Here is a 21,159-nt window from a genome sequence, read left to right as displayed (position 1 = left end):
TTATTTCCTTCTTTTTTGGCTTTTATAAACCTATCAAATTTCTGCACTATTGACAACAGCAGTGCACTCCTTTAACTCAACTAATTGCCTATTCGTAATTATGTTGCTGCCACAGCACAAAACGCTTACTAATAGCATAATTGCAGCCTCGCCTTGGTAATTGTTCTCAAAATATTATTTGGTATTTATTCACCTTCTTTCTGTGGAGAGACTAACACTCATCACCATGTCGCTCTCTCTACTCCTGCTGCTGGTCTGCAGCGCAAAGGCAACTAATTTTTTGGGAACAGTGATAACCTACTACCCCAAAAACACTCACACAGATGGATCTATGACGGTATGTATAGATTTGTTTTAATCTAATTTATTTATTACCCCTTGCTAAAATGCCAGTTTACAGAGCTTTGGATGTTTATTAACACAGTATTTTTTTTGTAGTGCACATACAGTAAGGACAGTTAGTGGATCATGAGGAGATATTCACTGATTTTGACAAAGTTATTTGACAACAAGCATTCTCCTGAATCACTAACTCCACCTTTAAAACGAAACGACTTGTCACTGTTCTACTGCAGGTGGTCCTTCCCTATAAGACGAACTACCTTTCTTGTCCAGATGTCCCCACGTGTTTCAGTGGGGGCTGTACGAACAAGGTCTACAACGAGAGCACCGGAGAATGGTGTCAGACAGAAGGAATCATTACTTGGCAGGTGCCCAACAACGCTCTATTTCAGCTGATGTAAGTTCACTGACACTAACATAAACAAAATAAGCCAAAACCTTCTTTTCTGAAATGGCTTAATGCAAAACAATGATTTTTACAGCCTGTGAGCCACTATGAGGAAGAAGATTATATAAACAGTACAAAATATACAAATACATAAAATAGGTCAATTTCCAGAATTAAAGTTCAGTGGTAATAAGGTGTTGCAAGTTGACTTTCCCATGGACATCCACCACAGGTTAGGCGATACTGCCTGGATAAGTAACATCGTAAATAACATTGTAAGAGCGAGCGCAGTGACTCTGGTGGATCTGAGGAACCGGTCGGACACTGGCCGAGCCAACAGTTCACCACAGACCACCGTCCTGCCGGCCGTGAGGTAAGTTTACGTCTTTTTCGTAGTAATTATTGTGCGCAACAAGTTCAGATGAGAAGTGTCTGTATAGTGTTTTCATCTGGAAATCTTGGGTGTTGTGTTCAGTCCATTATCTGCAGCTTTGAAGTTCTTTAAAGCTTAAAGGCCTACTTCACCGGTTGGAATATGAAGGTGTATTGAACTCGGAGATCCTATGAAGTATAATAGTGCAATTTTTTTTTAAATCGGATCATCCTAGCCTGAGAAAAGGCAGAAAGAGTGTTTCATGGTCTCACTGTCTAACCCTACATTTCTCTTTCTGTGATGTCACAGAACCGGTGAAGTAGGCCTTTAAGGCCCTTTCCCACCGCCGCGCTGCAACTCACCGCCTCCATTGATTTCAATGAGGGAAGGGCGGCTGAGGGGAGGCGGGTACAATCACGCACAGATTTTGCCGAACCGCTCAGCTTTCCCCTTGTTGACACTCTCGGCGGCAGCTGCCCGGCGGCAAGGTGGTTATACAAAGCATCATTGCAAACTATATCTGACTCATCATGCCTTTGTAGGGAGAAAGTGATCAGACAATACTGGCTGCATGAAGTTTAACATGAGAGTTTAATTCAGAACAATGGTTACATGAACAATGGACTGGCTCTACCTGTAATTAATGCATACGATGCGAGGAGGAGGAGGGGGAAGGCTGCAATCTAGCTTGTATTAGTATCTTGTGTGATAATGTATCGGTTATATATTGTCTATTTAAGGTGTGTAGTGATAAATACATTGAGGAATTTATTCCATGTTAGTTACAGTAAACAGTTAATATAGATCGGCATTTAACGATAATAAATACCTTTGTCAGGACAAAACAGGTCCAACAGGTTATTTGGCAGAGCTATATTAGCTGACTCATCATGCCTTACTCATGCCTGTGCTTTCCCACTCAGAGTTCCATCAAACTGTCAGAGAGATTTCAAGCTGTTGGCCTTTGACCCTGACGGAGACGAGGTGAAATGCAGATATGGAGACGATGCATTGTCAGAGTGTAACCCCTGCACACCGGCCTCTGTTCTTACACTATCGTCAGTGAGTAACTCTTATTTAAATGAATCGTATGAGAGTCAAAATATCATAATGGCAGAAGTGAAAAGCATTGTGTGTTGGATGGGTTTTTAGCCTTGCTCATTGATTCAATTCGGACAGAACTGAGAAAACAATGATTGAGGGGCGGCTGTGGTGAAGTGTGTAGGGCGGTCGTCCACTGGGTTACAGGGTCAGTGGTTCGATCCCCGTCCCCAGCTACAAGTGTCCCTGGGCAAGACACTGAACCCTAAATTGCTCCCGATAGTTAGCCTGCTATTGGTGTATGAATTTGTATGTGAATTGACACATGTGAATGGGAACAGGTCTCCATTGAAAAAGAGTTTCCAATCTCAATGGGATTTACCTGAAAAGGTTAAACAACAAGAAAAAAAAGGTCATTATGTTCAGTCATGACTCATAGCGTCTGATACTTCTTTGTGAACTAAATGTCCAGTTTAATCCTCTTGGGTCGTATACTGTCAACATTTATAATTTTTTTTTTATATTTTATCATTTTGCAGCCTTGTTCGTTGTCATTCAGCCCCACCAATAGCAGTAGTGAAGGTCCGTACGCTGTGCAGCTGTATATGGAGGATTTTCCCAGGCAGGCGATCAGCCTGACTCACACTAATGGGTCGCAGACGATGATAACTACCAATAACACTATCAGCAAAATACCCGTCCAGTTTGTTGTAAGGGGTAAGAATAATTTTTTTTAAAGCTAATTAAATTGGACCAAACGTTTTTATATTTTAAAATGAATTTCCAGCCATCCTTTGAGGCTGTGATCACACCAGACCAGATGATGTAAAACCACTAGAGGAAAAGTTAAGGGCTCACCTTTGTCATAACAATTCCAGGGTACATCCTATCCCATGTACAGGATTCTAGTTCGATTACGTTTAATTTGATTTTAAAGTCTACGTTATATCTCTCTACACTATAAGTTAATATCTTGAACTACTAAGTCACTATAGAAATAATGATTGATTATCTGAACAACCTTTTTATAGCAGTCCAACAGTTGATGATATACTAAATTGTGTTGGACCGATTGATGGACCAACATAGCCTGAAAATCCAGAGCTGCCACTGGCCAATTAAAATTTGCACACCTAGGTGCCGCCCCTTGAGTTTGGAAAGTCTATTGATCGTGGCCAGACCCTCTATCGTTCTAGAAGTGGGTCTGGATTTACAGGCTTGGACCAACCGGCACTGTCCTTAGAATTTTTGAGCGTGGCTGAAATTAGTCATTTATTTATTTTTCCCCCCAGTGGACCCTGTGGTGCCATCCTGCACAGAGGGACTATATCTGCCCAAGTTTCTGCCTCCAACCCCAGTCCACAGAGCTGTGTATTATACCCCCATCAATCAGACCCTGGAAATCATCATCAAGGCTCAGGCAAATATTTCCATGTAAGTCAGGAGTAAAACAAATGTTATTTTACTAGACAAGAGGTTAATGGTACACAAAGGTCACGGTTCGGTACGTACCTCACTTTTGAAGTCACAGTTCTGTTCGGTGCAGCATTAACTACAATTGCAGCCTAGAGGTATAGAAAAGAAAATCCTGGGGGTGCCCGTGGCGCAGTGGGCCCCCCCACCCCCCCAGGCCCAGGCCCCAGGTTCGAGTCCCACCCGGGTCAGTTCTCTGCATGTCTTCCCCTCTTTGCCCCATTTCAACTCTGTCTCTCCAAATCTATCTAATAAAGCAAAAATGCCAATTCAAAATAAATAAAAATCCCCAAAATATATATTTAAAATAAATTATTTTTTGAACCCTTAAATATATACCTTTTACTGTTGAAAATATGTACAGGAACTTTGCCTCTAAAAAAAAAGTGTAACAAATATGTCTAAATTCAGACATTATGCATTTTATCTTACTGCACCCAACCCTCTGGAACTCCCTCCCTCCAAACATCAGCATTTCAGACTCAATAAACTCATTCAAAAGTCAACTCAAAACTCACCTCTTTAAGAAAGCATATTGACACCTGACTCCACTTCAAACCTTATTTTAATTTTTTCTGTATTTTGTTTTCTTTTTCTACATGTATGATTCTCTATGATGTAAAGTGTCTTTCAATGACCTCCAAAAAAGCACCATATAAATTCTATAAATTATTATTATTATAAACTATCAAGCGATGACCAATACCTCTGCTATTGTTTGCAGAGGGACCTGTCAAGTGTAAATTAATCCAATGTATTACAACACACCTGCTGCTGCTGTAAATAGGCTATAGCATTAAAGCTATTTGTTTAGGCTACCTCCAGGGCAGCAATACATTTCACAAATGATTGCTTGAAAAAAATTTAAAAAAATTAAAAATCGGCAAAAAACGGCCGATGCCGATAATTCCGAAATATGCGAAAATCGGCCCGATAAATCGGTCGGGCCTTAGTGTCAGCTCATGTTAACTTTGACCAATCAGAAATCATATACCCCAGCTTTAACAGAAAGCCGAGTCATATGCCAGATAATAAAGAAAAAAAGTTTACATCCACTATCATTTCGTCACAGAAAACAGTTTTGCTCCAATTGCATGTGCAGTGGTTTTGGAAATGGTCTAATCGCCAAATATTTTGTGTATCCGTTTGTTGAAGGATCTCTGAGCTTCTGTTCAGCGGGCCGTACAACGTAAACCAAACTACATCAGGAGGAGGACAGTTCACTCTGAGGTGGACACCGTCTGGAAACCAGGACGGAGAGAGCCACCCCATCTGCTTCGTCGTCCAGGCAATTCTCAAGTGAGTCCCTTGTGCGACAGCGTAAATTAAGAAACTGTGGAAATACCTAAAATCATGAACTATAAACTGTGTTTCTTGTGGAAACGTTTTCTTTAATCAATTCATTTGTGACATTATTTAGTGAATTAGCTTAACGTAGCGGTTAATTTCCACAGCTCGAGCAAGTATCACTCGGAGTTACGATGTGTTGTTGTGATTGTTGGAAACGGTGAGTTGAAACCTTCCTTGTTTCTCTCATGTTATAAATCCCATTTTTGATTCCCTAGATTGATCAAACTTCATCTTTTATATTCACTGATGTTTACAGACCCAATAAGAACTACGACAATTCAGTCAACAACTACAACCACTGCTCCACCCATAACAACTACACCAGAAGCTACAACAACTACACCAGAAGCTACAACCACTGCTCCAACCACAACTACAACCACTGCTCCAACCACAACAACTACAACCACTGCTCCAACCACAACAACTACAACCACTGCTCCACCCATAACAACTACAACCACTGCTCCACCCATAACAACTACAACCACTGCTTCACCCACAACAACTATGACAACACCAACAACAGTGGCTACAACAACCATCAGTCCACCAACAATAACAACCGAAACAACACCTGAAGCAGAAGTCTCGAACTTTAGTGAGTACAACAAATGTAGAACTGCTGAATTGAGACCCTGTCTAAGACACCAATGTGCTACAATGACTCCATTGTAAAGTCGTGCCACTGTGTTTCTACAGTTGTAGGTCTGGGAGTAAAGATTTCCTCTTCGTCTCAACTCTCTGAGGACGAAATCAAGATTACTGTCTTACATCAGGTCAGTGTCTTCTAATCTATTCAGAAATCCAACCAAAGCATTGTATAGTTTTATATATTCAAGGTGGGTTGGACTGTAAGCCAAATATAAATTAATAAATGTTGTTACTAAACACATTTAAATTAATGTGTTCCGTTATTTGGGTCACCATTTATTTAATTTATGAATTACCAGACCAAACGGACTTGTGGTATACGGCCCAGAGGCCAGAGGTTCCCCAACTTTTTTTTTTGTGTGTTCTATTAAAACAGAAAGAGCAGGTTAATAGGGATGGGCATTTTAAGAAATTCAATTGATCGATCATCGGGAAAATTAACGAGCAATTATCGAGTAATCGTTATCTTTTTTTACATATTAAAAAATGCCAACAGAACATCCAACATACAGCGTTTTTACCATAGACTGTATACAAGAGGTTTTTACTCAATTACATCTTTATTCCAAGATCTTCTAGGCAAACAACAATCTATTAAGACAAGGCAACTTTTTAAAATAAAATTATAAAATGCGGCGCTAGTTAAAGTCCGAGGCTATGAGCCAACAAGGACCCAATGCTACGATACCTTTTAAAGTTTAAACACATATGCGCCTCCTAAGATGCTGCCAAAGACTGCATAAGGGCACGGCACGTTTTTCTGAGTGGTAAAGGACCTAACGTTACTTCATCTAATCATCATCTAAAATGTGCAAATTAGTTCCTTGATGAAGGCGAAGTAGGAAAAGCATAGACGCTAAAGTTAGCCGCTAATGCTAGCGGCGCTAACGTCACACGTTAAACAGGGTCGGATGTAGGCTTCAATGTACAAATGGTACATAATTCGGTTTGTTTAAGTGTTGTACTTATACAAGGTTTCACAATGTGTAATGAACTTAGTTATTTTCGGTTCTAAAGCTGTCCGATGCCAAACTTCGCCTTAACTTCTTCCTGTTTATGTTTTGACATCTACGGCAGCTCGCAGGTTGCTGCCTGAGCCTGTTCTGTTGTCTCCTACTACTAGTTAAGTATCTCCCCCTGCTGGTAGGATGTTTAATTGCTGCCCATACAGTCTTTGGTGCTGCCACATAGTGAAACTCATTGCTGTGCTGCCGGACTCACACTGCGCAACACGACGGCTATATGATCGATAACAATTTCACGTGATCGACAATATTCTTAACGAGCAATGATCGATTAATTATGCCCATCCCTACAGGGTAATGTAGGTATTTAGTAGCCTGGTCCTAACAGACCATCGTACTTCATTTCATTTGTACAGAAGGTCTGGAATCCCTCAATTATTACCTCACTTGAAGGTGGGTGTCTGTTGAAGTTTAAAACTATTGGATCTGCCCAGTGCCACTCTGGATCTGCCAACCAATCGCATAACGTTTGGTCGTGACGTATGTCATGCGCTGGCTTCTGACTACAACTGAAACTGTTCGCTGATTGGACAGCCAAAAACCTGGCTGAGAAAACCCGGGAATATACCGCAGACCCAGACTGACTACTGAAGGAAAAGGAAAATTGAGCGGAAGTAGGTGGGCGGGCGGTGCCAGGCTAGGTATTTAGGGGTAGATAAGAATCAACCTGTTTGTTTTAATTATCAGATCTGAGAAAGCAGCGATAATAACTCAGCAACATCCATCTCTTTTTTCTGTTTCCAGATAAGAGATGAACTGGTGAGACTAGGGCTTCCATCGGACATCACTCTGAGGCTCGTGAGTAGCCTGGAAGTGGAACCTACAACCAAAGCATAACATGTTGTTTCAACGTGAAGATTTATTAAACCCTGGACGGACATTAAAAACTTCAAGGCCATTTGTTCTACCTAAACGATTATACTTATAGTGGATTCCGAATCTGGTCATTATATTTTGAAAAATTTTCATACTAAAATAGTTAATGATGTTTTTATGGCCCTGGATAGCAAACAACACTGTGCTTCTCTTTGTATTGATTTTTCCAAGGCCTTTGATATGGTGGACCATGATGTATTAAACCTGCAGTGTGTAGAATTTTGGGTTTTATTTCCTAGCAGATTTTGTAGAAAGTAATTATAATATCCATAAGTACATTTAATTTAGTGCATAATAGCTGAGAAAAATGTTTTAATATTGTTTTTTCCCTTAGAAAGGGTCTCATATGTCCATATTTCTGCATATTTTGGACCAAGGCCTAGTGCCGCCATCTTGAAAGTGTCATAGTTGGAATGTCATCAGGTGCATTGTTTAAAATTTAGAATTGTTCTTGTCCTTGAAGGCCACTGTAGCTTCTGTTATTATTCGAAAGGGTTGGGGTTACCCAGGGAGCGTTGCATTCTAGAACTTTGTAGAACTTTCTTGATGATGTCATATTACACACTGCACCTTTAATGCATAGATTGGTTAATAAAGGACTGTCTATTTCTGCTGCTGGTTGGTTTTCTAACTATCTTTCAGATAGGACTCAAAGTGTTAAAATTGATGGCTGCTCCTCTGATACTGTGGCTGTCCAAAAGGGGGTGCCACAAGGCTCTATATTAGGTCCCTTGTTGTTCACTATTTATATTAATGATTTAGGGAAATGTGTCCAAAATGTAAATGCCCATTTTTATGCAGAAGATACTATTATTTAATGTTTTGGAGAGTCTGTGTTAATGGCTGTTGAACGCTTGCAAGCTGCTTTTAAAGAAATGGAAGCCCAACTCCTGTCTTTAAGACTGGTACTTAATGCAGATAAAATCAAAATTATGATCTTCAATCCAGGGACAAAACTAACTGTCGGCCCACTCTAATTACATCTCAAGGTATTCTGATTGAATAAAATGTGTAAAATGTTTTTTTTCTACAAAAGGGGGGCCCTGCAGAAAAAGTTTGGGAACCATTGCTATAGCCTATGTTTGCTCAAAGACATAGCAAAGAGACAGCCAAATTTAATTATGGTGTGGTAAGCGGTACATTTCTAATCGTTTGACAGCCCTATTAATAACTTGTGCCCTTTGCCAGATGAAGCAATCCTCTTTCTGGAATGCATTGTTCCCGTCAAATAAGATTCCTGTCGATCAAAGGTTCTTTACTCTTTTAATTTGCAAAAATCTAGGCTGGTCAATTTGTTTGAAGTAAAGTAAGTAAGTAAAATGTAGTTATAAAAGCACATTTACAGTTTGCACTGACCAAAGTGCTGTACATAGTGCATTCAGTAGGTTTTATGAATAGAGTTAGACTACCTAGGTCAGTAAAGATTGCTTTTTTGAATTTGGAGGGGTTAAAGATGATAACTTCGGTTTTGCTATTGTTAAGCTGGAGGAAGGCATTCTGAATGAAAGAGTAAGAGAGAAGGAAGCTGATTTCTTTCTCTTTTTTTTGCTTTTACAAACATATCAAATTGCTGCATTATTGCCAACAGCAGGGCCTTCCTTGAACTCAACTCATTGACTATTCGGAATGTTGTTGTTGCCACAACACAAACCGCTTCATCATAGCAGCCTCGCCTTTTTCATTGTTCTTAAAATAGAATATTATTTGGTATTTATTCACCTTCTTTGTGTGGAGAGACTAACACTTATCACCATGTCGCTCTCTCTACTACTGCTGCTGGTCTGCAGCGCAAAGGCATCTCATTTTTTGGGAACAGTGATGACCTACTACCCCAAAAACACTCACACAAATGGATCTATGACGGTACGTATAGATTTGTTTTAATCTAATTTATTTATTACCCCTTGCTAAGATGCCAGTTTACAGAGCTTTGGATGTTTATTAACACAGGATTTTTTTTGTAGTGCACATACAGTAAGGATAGTTAGCGGATCATGAGGAGATATTCACTGATTTTGACAAAAAGTGATTTGACAACAAGCATTCTCCCGAATCACTAACTCCACCTTTAAAACGAAACGACTTGTCACTGTTCTACTGCAGGTGGTCCTTCCCTATAAGATGAACTTCCACCAATGCCAATCTTTCGACACATGGACTTGTCTCAGTGGGGACTGTGGGAATCAGACTTTTTCAGTGCTGAACAAGGTCTACAGCGAGGGCAACGGAGAATGGTGTCAGACAGAAGGAATCATAACTGCTCAGGTGCCCAACAACGCTCTATTTCAGCTGTGGTGAGTTCACTGACACTAACATAAATAAAACTAGAACAGAGCCAAAACCTTCTTTTCTGAAATGGCTTAATGCAAAACAATAATTTTTACAGTCAGCCTGTGAGCCACTATGAGGAAGAAGATTATATAAACAGAACATAATGTACAAATACATAAAATAGGTCCATTTCCAGAATTAAAGTTCAGTGGTAATAAGTTGTTGCAAGTTGTAGCAGTCAAGCATATAGCCACATGAAGAAGAAAAAAATGTAAACCACTGTATCTGGGCAGATCTAAGATCTTTGAGGTTCAGCTAAATGTGTATTACTTTAGCAAATCCGACATTTACAACACAAAAACTGACTTTCTGATGGACATCCACCACAGGTTAGACGGTAATGCCTGGATAAGTAACATCGTAAATAACATTGTAAGATGGAGAGCAGTGACTCTGGTGGATCTGAGGAACCGGTCGGACACTGGCCGAGCCAACAGTTCACCACAGACCACCGTCCTGCCGGCCGTGAGGTAAGTTTACATCTTTTTGTTGGTAATAATTGTTACTATTATAGTTCAGATGAGAAGAGTCAGATAAACGTAAACTTTGAGGGTAAGACTTTGCTGGTTGAATCGATTACAAACACACACACACAGTGTATCTTTACTTCTTCAAGGTGTGTAGTGGTTAACCTAGAGGAATTTATTTCAGGTTGGTTACAGTAAACAGTTCAATTAGGTCCAACAGGTTATTTGGCAGAGCCAGATCAGCTGACTCATCATGCCTTTCTCATGCTTGTGCTTCCCATTCAGAGTTCCTTCAAACTGTCAGAGAGATTTCAACCTGTTGGCCTTTGACCCTGACGGAGACGAGGTGAAATGCAGATATGGAGTCGCTGCATTGTTAGAGTGTAACCCCTGCACACCGGCCTCTGTTCTTACACTATCGTCAGTGAGTAACTCTTATTTAAATGAATCTCATGAGAGTCAAAATACCATAATGGCTAGGGGTGGGAAAAATAATCGATTTTCCGAATAATCGCGATTCTCTCTCGAACGATTCCGAATCGATTCATAAAAGTTAATAATCGATTTATATAAAAACATTTTTTTACTAGTATTTAATATTAGTATTTCCTGCGCCACTGCGCATGCACACCACACAAGTGTGAGTTGTTAAAAGTGGCGACAAAAGGGCAGAGAGCAGCAAACCCATATGACCTGCACTGGCTTTGTGTCTGTTTACATTTTTGTATGAGAGCTGAATTCCAAGCCATACAATGTGTTGAAATGACATAGAAAACTGGCCATAGAAAGTCATATTTGTGAAAAGAAAAGCTTTTTCTCTAATACAATATTAGAGAAGGTAATTCATCTGTTGATTGTATTTAACGATCATCACAAAAGTAGGAAGTGATTAGCAAACTCTGAGTAGCAAACTCAGATGTGTATATAAATATATTTTTGAAAATCACACATAGATATGTATGTTAAAAAAAAATTGCATCGAGATGCATTGAGAATCAATCGAATCGTTGACCTCGGAATCGGAATCGAAACGAATCGTGAGGTGCCAAGAGATTCCCACCCATAATAATGGCAGAAGTGAACAGCATTGTGAGTTGGATGTGTTTATAGTCTTTGCTAGGGGTGTAACGATACACGTATTTGTACCGTACCATATTTGTACAGGCACGTATTTGGTGTTACAGAGGTGGACCGCGGTCCGTATGTGGAGTACATAACGTTATTATATGGCAAATGTACAGGCTTGTTTTGCGGTGTGGAACTTAAAACTTGTCGTCAGAGTTCCCCCCGGACGATTTAGCCTGCGGCTCGGCTCGCAAGTAAGCAGTAGCAGCCAGCGATTGAAAGTCTATTATCTCCATGGTGAGCATGAGGGTCAGGCAGTGTTAGCAACTTAGCCGCTATATTCAGCGACTTTTCAGACCCCTCTGGCGACTCTTTTTCAAAAAAAGCGACTAGCGACCAATCTAGCTACTTTATCTGGTGTTATTGGTGACTTTTGGAGACCCTGTCACTAACGCATGCATCGCTCTTAACACTTCTAAACATGCAGCGCCAGCGGGTGCCTCAACGGCCACTCCCCCCGTCCCAGAGCACTGACAGGCGGCCGAGTCCTCACGCAGCAGTCCCTCCCAGCTGCAGTCAGAGCAAGAGATACACACCTCTCCGCTCTAGTGTTCCGTTTGCATCACTATTAGCAGTTGTAGTAGCAGCGTTCCCCCCTCTTATACAGTCTATGAGTAGTGCAAATCAAAATGTTATACAGTGCTTTCGAACAGAGAGCGAACTGCATGGCGAAAGACAACAGTAAACCGGATCTCGCAGGTGCCCCCCTGTCATTCAAATCCCGTTTGAGGGATAACTTCGGATTCCAGGTGAATTATGAAAACAGTAATAGACGTGTGGAACAATGTCTGCACACAGGTTATTGTTTCACTGCGATCGCTTATGCAGGAGGCAACACGTCGAACATGTATACGCATTTGAAAAGGCACCATCAGGTGTTTGGCTATTCAGTGTTTCCCCCAGCGCTTTATAGTTAAGGCGGCCGAAAAAAACCAGCCCCCCGCCTTGACTACTGACCGACCAAAAAAAAAATTAAATCTTTAATTTTTTTATTTTTAGTGCTGCACAATTAATGTACTAGCAAGCGCGATGTGTGATTTTTCATGGTCAGAAATGCGCGAAAGGCCGTGATTTGCGGTAAATAAATGTGCACATATGTCTCCAAGCGTTTCTCTCTGCTCAGACTATCAGCTGCTCTGTGTCGGGGGCTCTGCGCGCGCGACCGTGCCGCGCTGCGCGTGACTACGGCATGTAGGCTACGCGGGAGAGTAAACGAGCAGCAGCAAACCGACATTTAACCTGTGGCGATAATAAACGCAGTGCGGTTCTATGGGGATATATTTAGCTGAACAGAAAGGAGTGCTCTGCAAAGCTAGACTAGTTTAAGACTCCACATCACCGTGGCAACACAACTTATCGGCTCATACAGCGCAGAGAAAAGTCTGATACATGCATGAGAGTGATGGCCCAGGCACCTTTCAGTAAGTTTACAGAAGTGCCACCCTGTAACTGTCTTTGAAATGCATTAGTAATTTTAAGGGGAAAACACTTTGTATTATTTCAATAATTGAATTATTTTTCAAACAGCATGCTAGTGTAGGCCAACAAAATTTATTTTTCTGAATTTTAAATGCTGCTTTATTTTTACGTTTTAAATTTGGAAATACATGTTCCAAAACAACCAATAACCTCTGTATTTAAAAAGAAATCAAGCAAGTAGGCTAATAATAACCATATATGAATTTATCGCATCACAGTGTGCCTATTGTCCACAATAATCTCACAACAGCCCCCCATCCAAAAAGGAACTTTAAAAAGCACTTTGATGTGCATACACATGTTAAGTGTATGGTCCATTATTTTTATTTAGTGTGTCTGCATGGTATTGCACCAAAACAGTAGAATTTCTTTAATTGTATTTTTTTTGTCTGCATGTTTGCACAAAATGTGCACATAGCAAACAAAATTGCACAACTGTAAGGTCAGTGTCATTCAAATGAACTATTTCTTTAGTGCGCATTGGCATCTTTGAGCAAAATACCCCCAAAATTTTCGCCGAGGCGCGTTGCGCCGCGCCTCCTGTACGGCTAGTCAGTGACCACCTTGACTAAGACATTTCCTGGGGGAAACACTGCTATTATCACCATTACTGTGAAGAAAAACGAGCTGGGCAAAACCCAGACATTATTTTCTTTTTTATACTGAATATATTTTTATTTTTATTTATCCTTTATTTAACCAGGTTAGTCTCATTGAGATTAAAATCTCTTTTACAAGAGAGACCTGGCCAAGATGTACAGCAGAACACAGTTACACATAAAACACAAGTTCGATATTAAGAGCAGTTGTAAAACATAAAAAAAAATAAGATTCTTAACTAAAAACATTCACAATTTCCGATGGAGTCCAACTTCAAACTCTGAACAACAGCCTTAAATTCGTTCAGAGTTACTAGGTGCTGAAGCTTAAGCTGCTTCTGCAGGTTATTCCATGCCGATGGCGCAAAACACTGAAAAGCTGTTTTACCCAGCTCTGTACGAGCTTGAGGGACAGACATGAGCACCATGTCCTGAGACCTTAACGCATGGGGGACACATTTTCTGGACATATACGATGACAAATAACAAGGGAGTTTACATAAGATCGCCTTGTAAATAAAAACATACCAATGACTAATTCGTCTCATAAAAAAAATATAAACAAGCTGTCATTTAATTAATGCTGCAGTAGCACTTTTATTTGATAATTGTTATATTTTTAAGAGCACTTTAGAGCTTAAGAGAGCTGCAGCAATATTTTTTTTTAAGTCAAAAAGACATACATACCCTTTGTTTACACCAGCTTACAGAGCCTACTGAGCATTAACACTATATTTTTACATTGCAATTTTAGTTTATGCTGCACCTACACTAGCATTTAATAAGTATTTTATTTATTGGAGAATTGCAGCAGTATTTTTATATTTATTATGCATTTTATTTGTATGGTAGGCCTACATACTGTCAGCTAGTTACTGACAGCTAAAACGGTTCATTCTCCGTTAACTATGAACCATACCGTACCGTGACTTCAAAACCGAGGGACGTACCGAACCGTGACTTTAGTGTACCGTTACACCCCTAGTCTTTGCTCATTGATTCAAGTGTCCCTGGGCAAAGAGACACTGAACCCTAAATTGCTCCCGATAGTTAGCCTGCTATCGGTGTGAGTGTGTATGTGAATTGTCACGTGTGAATGTGAAAAATTGTCAAAAAAAAAAAAGGGATTATTATATTCAGTCATAACTCACCTTGTACATTTAATCATTCTTTGTGAACCAAATGTACAGTTTTGTCCTCTTGGGTCTTATACTGCCAACATAAATAATTTATTTTATTTTATCATTTGCAGCCTTGTTCGTTGTCATTCAGCCCCACCAATAGCAGTAGTGAAAGTCTGTACGCTGTGCAGCTGGTTATGGAGGATTTTCCCAGGCAGACGATCAGCCTGACTCACACTAATGGGTCGCAGACGATGATAACTACCAATGATGCTATCAGCAAAATACCCGTCCAGTTTGTTATAAGGGGTAAGAATATTTTTTTAAAGCCTATTAAATTGGACCAAACGATTTTATATTTTAAAAAGAATTTCCAGACATCCTTTGAGGCTGTGATGTGATCACACCAGACCAGACAATGTAACAACCACTAGAGGAACAGTTAAGGGCTCACCGTCATAACAATTCAATGGTACATCCTATCCCATGTACAGGATTCTAGTTTGATTATGTTTAATTTGATTTTAAAGTCTACGTTATATCTCTCTACACTATAAGTTAATATCTTGAACTACTAAGTCACTATAGAAATAATGATTGATTATCTGAACAACCTTTTTATAGCAGTCCAACAGTTGATGATATACTAAATTGTGTTGGACCGATTGATGGACCAACATAGCCTGAAAATCCAGAGCTGCCACTGGCCAATTTAAATTTGCACACCTAGGTGCCGCCCCTTGAGTTTTGAAGGTCTATTGATCGTGGCCAGACCCTCTATCGTTCTAGAAGAGAGTCTGGATTTACAGGCTAGGACCAACCGGCACTGTCCTTAGAATTCTTGAGCGTGACTGAAATGAGTCTTTTTGTTTTCCTTCCCCCCAGTGGACCCTGTGGTGCCATCCTGCACAGAGGGACTCTATCTGCCCAAGTTTCTGCCCCCAACCCCAGTCCACAGAGCTGTGTATTATACCCCCGTCAATCAGATCCTGGAAATCATCATCAAGGCTCAGGCAAATATTTCCATGTGAGTCAGAAGTGAAACAAATGTTATTTTACGAGACAAGAGGTTAATGATGCATTGCAGACCTTTCTCTCCGAGTCCCAAGATAAAAAATACTCGTCAGTAGGGGTGTCACGGTACGGTTCTCAGTTATTAGGAAAAATGTAAAAAAAAAAACAGTGTGCAGCATTAACTACTTTTGCAGCTTAAAAGGTATTTTTGAGTATATCCATTAAAGAAAGATTTAAAGCTGGGGTATATGATTTGGGGAGAAAATAGCAGTTGGGATAGAGATTAGAATCGAAATACCTCAACCGTTCCACTTGTTCTCTTTGGTCCCTCCCCTATGGTCCCTCCCTGACACGCTCAGGTGTAATGGACAGTCCCAACAGCCAATGAGAACAGAGAATCGGAGCCTTGCTCTGATTGGTCAAAGTGTACAGCTCATGTTAACTTTGACCAATCAGAAATCATATACCCCAGCTTTAACAGAAAGCCGAGTCATATGCAAGATAATGAAGAGAAAAAAAGAATTCTATCCACTATCATTTCGTCACAGAAAACAGTGTTGCTCCAATTGCATGAATACACGTACTTGTTACACCCCTACTTACCAGCATTGAGACATTAGTCACATACAGGAGTGGCACTAAGCCTCAAGACAGGTTTGACAACGGTGCAACCGCAGCGTGACAAAACAAAACCTGAATAGTGGAGCTAAGGATACATTTGTTGTGAGCACGTACAATGTCTGTTGTACATGTTGTTTAAGTATTATCTCAAGAGTTCCAAAGGCAATATAAGGCTTAATATTATAAGCACTCACAACCAAAAATCCACTTGTTGTACAACAACAGCCATGAAAGAAATATTTAAAGCTGGGGTGGAGGATTTGGGGAGAAAATAGCAGTTGGGATAGAGATTCAAATCCAAATACCTCAACCGCTCCACTTGTTCTCTTTGGTCCCTCCCCCTATGGGCCCTCCCAGACACGCTCTACACCAACAACGTCGGTGCCAAAGTGAATGGACAGTCCCAACAGCCAATGAGAACAGAGAATTGGAGCCTTGCTCTGATTGGTCAAAGTGTACAGCTCATGTTAACTTTGACCAATCAGAAATCATATACCCCAGCTTTAACAGAAAGCCGAGTCATATGCCAGATGATAGAGAAAAAAAAGTTTCCATCCACTATCATTTCGTCACAGAAAACAGTTTTCCTCCAATTGCATGTGCAGTGGTTTTGGAAATGGTCTAATCTCCAAATATTTTCTGTATCGGTTTGTTGAAGGATATCTGAGCTTCTGTTCAGCGGGCCGTACAATGTAAACCAAACTACATCAGGAGGAGGACAGTTCACTCTGAGGTGGACACCGTCTGGAAACCAGGACGGAGAGAGCCACCCCATCTGCTTCGTCGTCCAGGCAATTTTCAAGTGAGTCCCTTTTGCAACGAGCGTTTTATAACGTAAATTAAAGGAGCAGTAAGAGATGTGGTCCTTTTAGCAATATCTTCCTTTCAGCATGCAGTTAGCAGTCCCCTCCCTCGTCCCTACGTCACCACCACATGAACACACAGCCGTCTTAGTGCCGCGATGGAGAGCAGTGAGTTATATTTAGGGCACAGAGACCCGCCTCTTTATAGCGCTCTGTCTCCTTATTGGATAAAAACGAACGGGATACTCGAAATTGTATCTGGCAATAACTACAAAGCTGAATGACTGGGAGACCTGTGTTATGAACTGTGCATAATGTTTAAGTGATTGCTGTATGAATATAGAGTGATTGAAAATATTAACAAACAAATATCACTTACTTCTCCTTTAAGAAACTGTAGAAATACCTACAATCCTTAAACTATTAACTGTGTTTGTTGTGGAAACGTTTTTTTTTTTATCAATTCATTTGTGACATTATTTAGTGAATTTGCTTAACGTAGCGATTGATTTCCACAGCTCGAGGAAGTTTCACTCGGAGTTACGATGTGTTGTTGTGATTGTTGGAAACGGTGAGTTGAAATCTTCCTTGTTTCTCTCATGTTATAAATCCAATGGTTGATTCCGTAGATTGATCAAACTTCATCTTTTATATTCACTAATGTTTACAGACCCAATACCTACTACTCCACCAACAACAACACCCACAACACCTGGATCCGAAGTCTCAAACTATGGTGAATACAACAAATGTGATGATGATGTGATGTTTTTCAATCTACAATCATGTCTTAAAGGTTCAGTAAGCGATATGGTTCTTTTAGCTAACTTCCTGTCAGTGACTAGCAGTTAGCAGTCCCCTCCCTCGTCCCTACGTCACCACCACATGAACACACAGCCGTCTTCATCAGATAGTGCCGCGATGAAGAGCAGCGAGTCATCGTTCACGGGCACAGAGAAACGCCTCTTTATAGCACTCTGTCTCCTGATTGGATAAAAAACGATCAGGATACTCTACGTTTAATCTGGCAATTACTGCAAAGCTGAATGACTGTGACTTGTGTTATGAACTGTGCATACTGTTCAAGTGATTGCTGTATGAATATATAGTTATTTAACACTTATATTAGCCACGAAATATCACTTACTTCTCCTTTAATAAACATGTAACACTGCTGAATTGAGACCTTATCTAAGACACCAATGTGCTATAATAACTCCATTGTAAAGATGTTCCACTGTGTTTCTATAGTTGTAGGTCTGGGAGTAAAGATTTCCTCTTCTTCTGAACTCTCTGAGGAATACATCAAGAATACCGTCTTACAACAGGTCAGTCCCTTCTTATCTATTCAGATATCCGTTCAAAGCATTATATAGTGTTAAATATTCAAGGTGGGCTGGACTGTAAGCCAAATATAAATGAATAAATGTTGTTACTAAACACATTTAAATTAATGTGTTCCGTTATTTGCATCACCATTTATTTAATTTATGAATTACCAGACCAAACGGACTTGTGGTATACGGCCCAGAGGCCAGAGGTTCCCCAACTTTTTTGTGTGTTCTATTAAAACAGAAAGAGCAGGGTAATGTTGGTATTTAGTAGCCTGGTCCTACCAGACCATCGTACTTCATTTCATTTGTACAGAAGGTCTGGAATCCCTCAATTATTACCTCACTTGAAGGTGGGTGTCTGTTGAAGTTTAAAACTATTGGATCTGCCCAGTGCCACTCTGGATCTGCCAACCAATCGCATAACGTTTGGTCGTGACGTATGTCATGCGCTGGCTTCTGACTACAACTGAAACTGTTCGCTGATTGGACAGGTTTAACCCAGGAATATACCGCAGACCCAGACTGACTACTGAAGGAAAAGGAAAATTGAGCGGAAGTAGGTGGGCGGGCGGTGCCAGGCTAGGTATTTAGGGGGAGATAAGAATCAACCTGTTTGTTTTGATTATCAGATCTTAGAAAGCAGCGATGCTAACTCGGCAACATCCATCTCCTTTTTTCTGTTTCCAGATAATAGATGAACTGGTGAGACTAGGGCTTCCATCGGACATCACTCTGAGGATCGTGAGTAGCCTGGAAGTGGAACCTACAACCAAAGCATAACATGTTGTTTCAATGTGAAGATTTATTCAACCCTGGACGGACATTAAAAACTGCAAGGCCATTTGTTCTACCTTAAAGATTATACTTATAGTGGAATCTGAATCTGGTCATTTCATTATTTTGAAAGTTTTTCATACTAAAATAGTTAATGATGTTTTTATGGCCCTGGATAGCAAACAACACTGTGCTTCTCTTTGTATCGATTTTTCCAAGGCCTTCGATTCGGTGGACCATGATGTATTATTGCATAGATTGGCTAATAAAGGACTGTCTAATTCTGCTGCTGGCTGGTTTTCTAAATATCTTTCAGACAGGACTCAAAGTGTTAAAATTGATGGCTGCTCCTCTGATACTGTGGCTGTCCAAAAGGGGGTGCCACAAGGCTCTATAATAGGTCCCTTGTTGTTTACTATTTATATTAATGATTTAGGGAAATGTGTCCAAAATGCAAATGCCCATTTTTATGCAGAAGATACTATTATTTAATGTTTTGGAGAGTCTGTGTTAATGGCTGTTGAACGCTTGCAAGCTGCTTTTAAAGAAATGGAAGCCCAACTCCCGTCTTTAAGACTGGTACTTAATGCAGATCAAATCAAAATTATGATCTTCAATCCAGGGACAAAACTAACTGTCGGCCCACTCTAATTACATCTCAAGGTATTCTGATTGAATAAAATGTGTAAAATGTATTTTTTATAGTACTTTAAAGTAAGTAAGTAAAATGTAGTTATAAAAGCACATTTATAACAGTTTGCATTGAACAAAGTGCTGTACATAGGGCTGGGCAATAATTCGATACAATTAGTAATCGCGATTAAACTCCCGTCGATTAAGTCAATATGCGTTTGACATAAATCCTCGATATAAAAATTAAAAAAAAAACAGCCAATCACAAAGCAGAAATAAACTCAACAGCCACTCAGATTGCAGTTTTTGCATTTCCTGTCTAATTACACGCCCATTTCCTGGTGCGACGTGCATGTTTGCGCTTCAGCGGTAAGGAAAGAGGAGGAGAGCCTTGTGTGATCACCTCGGCAAGAGTGAAGAGAGTGTTGTGTTTAGCGAAAAATGTCGGCGCAGAACTCTGTTATGTGCTGCTTTTCCTCTTCATTAAATGAATCAGTGGGCTACAATCAACACTGTGTCTCGCTGCTACGATGACACCATAGTCAGGTAGCTGCCGCAGCCAGTGCTGTTCGCTCACTGTCTCTGTTGACTCGCCCCAAGCCGTCTCTGTGCATTTACCGGAGTTGTACGCTCACAGCACGGGGGGAATATAGGCTATTGGAGCGGCCACACAGAAAGTGTGAAAATACGCGACAAGTTTTAACCGCCGTCCGACCGCTGCTATCAGCAGCGCGAGCAGTGGTTGCACTGTGTGTCCCACTGCTACGATGACACCACGTAGCTGCCGCGGCCAGCGCTGTTCGCTCACTGGCTCGCAACACGGGGGAATAAATATAGGAGCGGCCACACCGAAAGTGTGAAAAGTTTTAACCGCCGTCCGACCGCTGCAGCTGCTCCTGTCTATTGTATCGTATTTTGCGGTAGTTGAACCTTATGAAAAACTATCAAAAAGAAGCAAAGCTACAGTATAACATACAGGTAGCTGTTCAGTTCAGCCTCATTAGCCTGCTGGTCTGTAAGACCATGTAGCTACAGCATGAGCATCTCCCCTACCTACAGCTGCTGTTGTATGTGTGAGTAGCAGCTTGTGATGTGCTCTGACATTCATGAAGCATCTGAGCCATAGCACTATAAACATTTAAGATTGTTGCCTCCCTGCCTGAGGAGTTAGATGTGATAGTAGTCACTCACAGATATTTTAGTTTTAAACACATGATGTTATGTAGCATAATATCTGGTTTTACAATGTTTACATTTTGCACTTTCTACTCACATTTCTACTTTTTAAAATAGCTGACATGTAAAACCAGTAATTCTCATATTCATATTTTATATC

At 40.4% G+C, this 21,159-nt stretch overlaps 2 protein-coding genes and 2 long non-coding RNA genes across 4 annotated transcripts; all 4 read left to right on the top strand.

Annotated features, from left to right (window-relative positions):
* Positions 1 to 226: 226 nt before the first annotated feature.
* Positions 227 to 4,920, top strand: LOC307251160 (uncharacterized protein; the record flags this gene model as incomplete). Its single annotated transcript, XM_080028481.1, has 7 exons — positions 227 to 337; positions 576 to 739; positions 963 to 1,103; positions 2,027 to 2,165; positions 2,684 to 2,861; positions 3,437 to 3,578; positions 4,773 to 4,920. 7 exons carry the CDS (start codon positions 227 to 229, stop codon positions 4,918 to 4,920), a joined length of 1,023 nt encoding a protein of 340 aa, XP_079884607.1.
* Positions 4,921 to 5,415: 495 nt separating this feature from the next.
* LOC307250761 lies at positions 5,416 to 7,516 on the top strand. The gene is made up of 3 exons (XR_013844883.1): positions 5,416 to 5,568; positions 5,670 to 5,746; positions 7,391 to 7,516. It is a non-coding gene; the product is annotated as an uncharacterized lncRNA (long non-coding RNA).
* Positions 7,517 to 9,274: 1,758 nt separating this feature from the next.
* LOC307251159 (uncharacterized protein) lies at positions 9,275 to 17,085 on the top strand (the record flags this gene model as incomplete). Its single annotated transcript, XM_080028480.1, has 7 exons — positions 9,275 to 9,385; positions 9,626 to 9,816; positions 10,183 to 10,323; positions 10,606 to 10,744; positions 14,776 to 14,953; positions 15,530 to 15,671; positions 16,938 to 17,085. 7 exons carry the CDS (start codon positions 9,275 to 9,277, stop codon positions 17,083 to 17,085), a joined length of 1,050 nt encoding a protein of 349 aa, XP_079884606.1.
* A 666-nt stretch (positions 17,086 to 17,751) lies between these two features.
* Positions 17,752 to 19,372, top strand: LOC307250760. Its single transcript, XR_013844882.1, has 3 exons — positions 17,752 to 17,818; positions 18,334 to 18,410; positions 19,104 to 19,372. It is a non-coding gene; the product is annotated as an uncharacterized lncRNA (long non-coding RNA).
* Positions 19,373 to 21,159: the final 1,787 nt, after the last annotated feature.

This window comes from Ammodytes marinus (genome assembly GCF_949987685.1).
Source record: "Ammodytes marinus genome assembly, chromosome: 5".
Lineage (NCBI taxonomy): Eukaryota > Metazoa > Chordata > Actinopteri > Uranoscopiformes > Ammodytidae > Ammodytes > Ammodytes marinus.
This window is presented reverse-complemented; position numbering and strand designations above follow the sequence as displayed.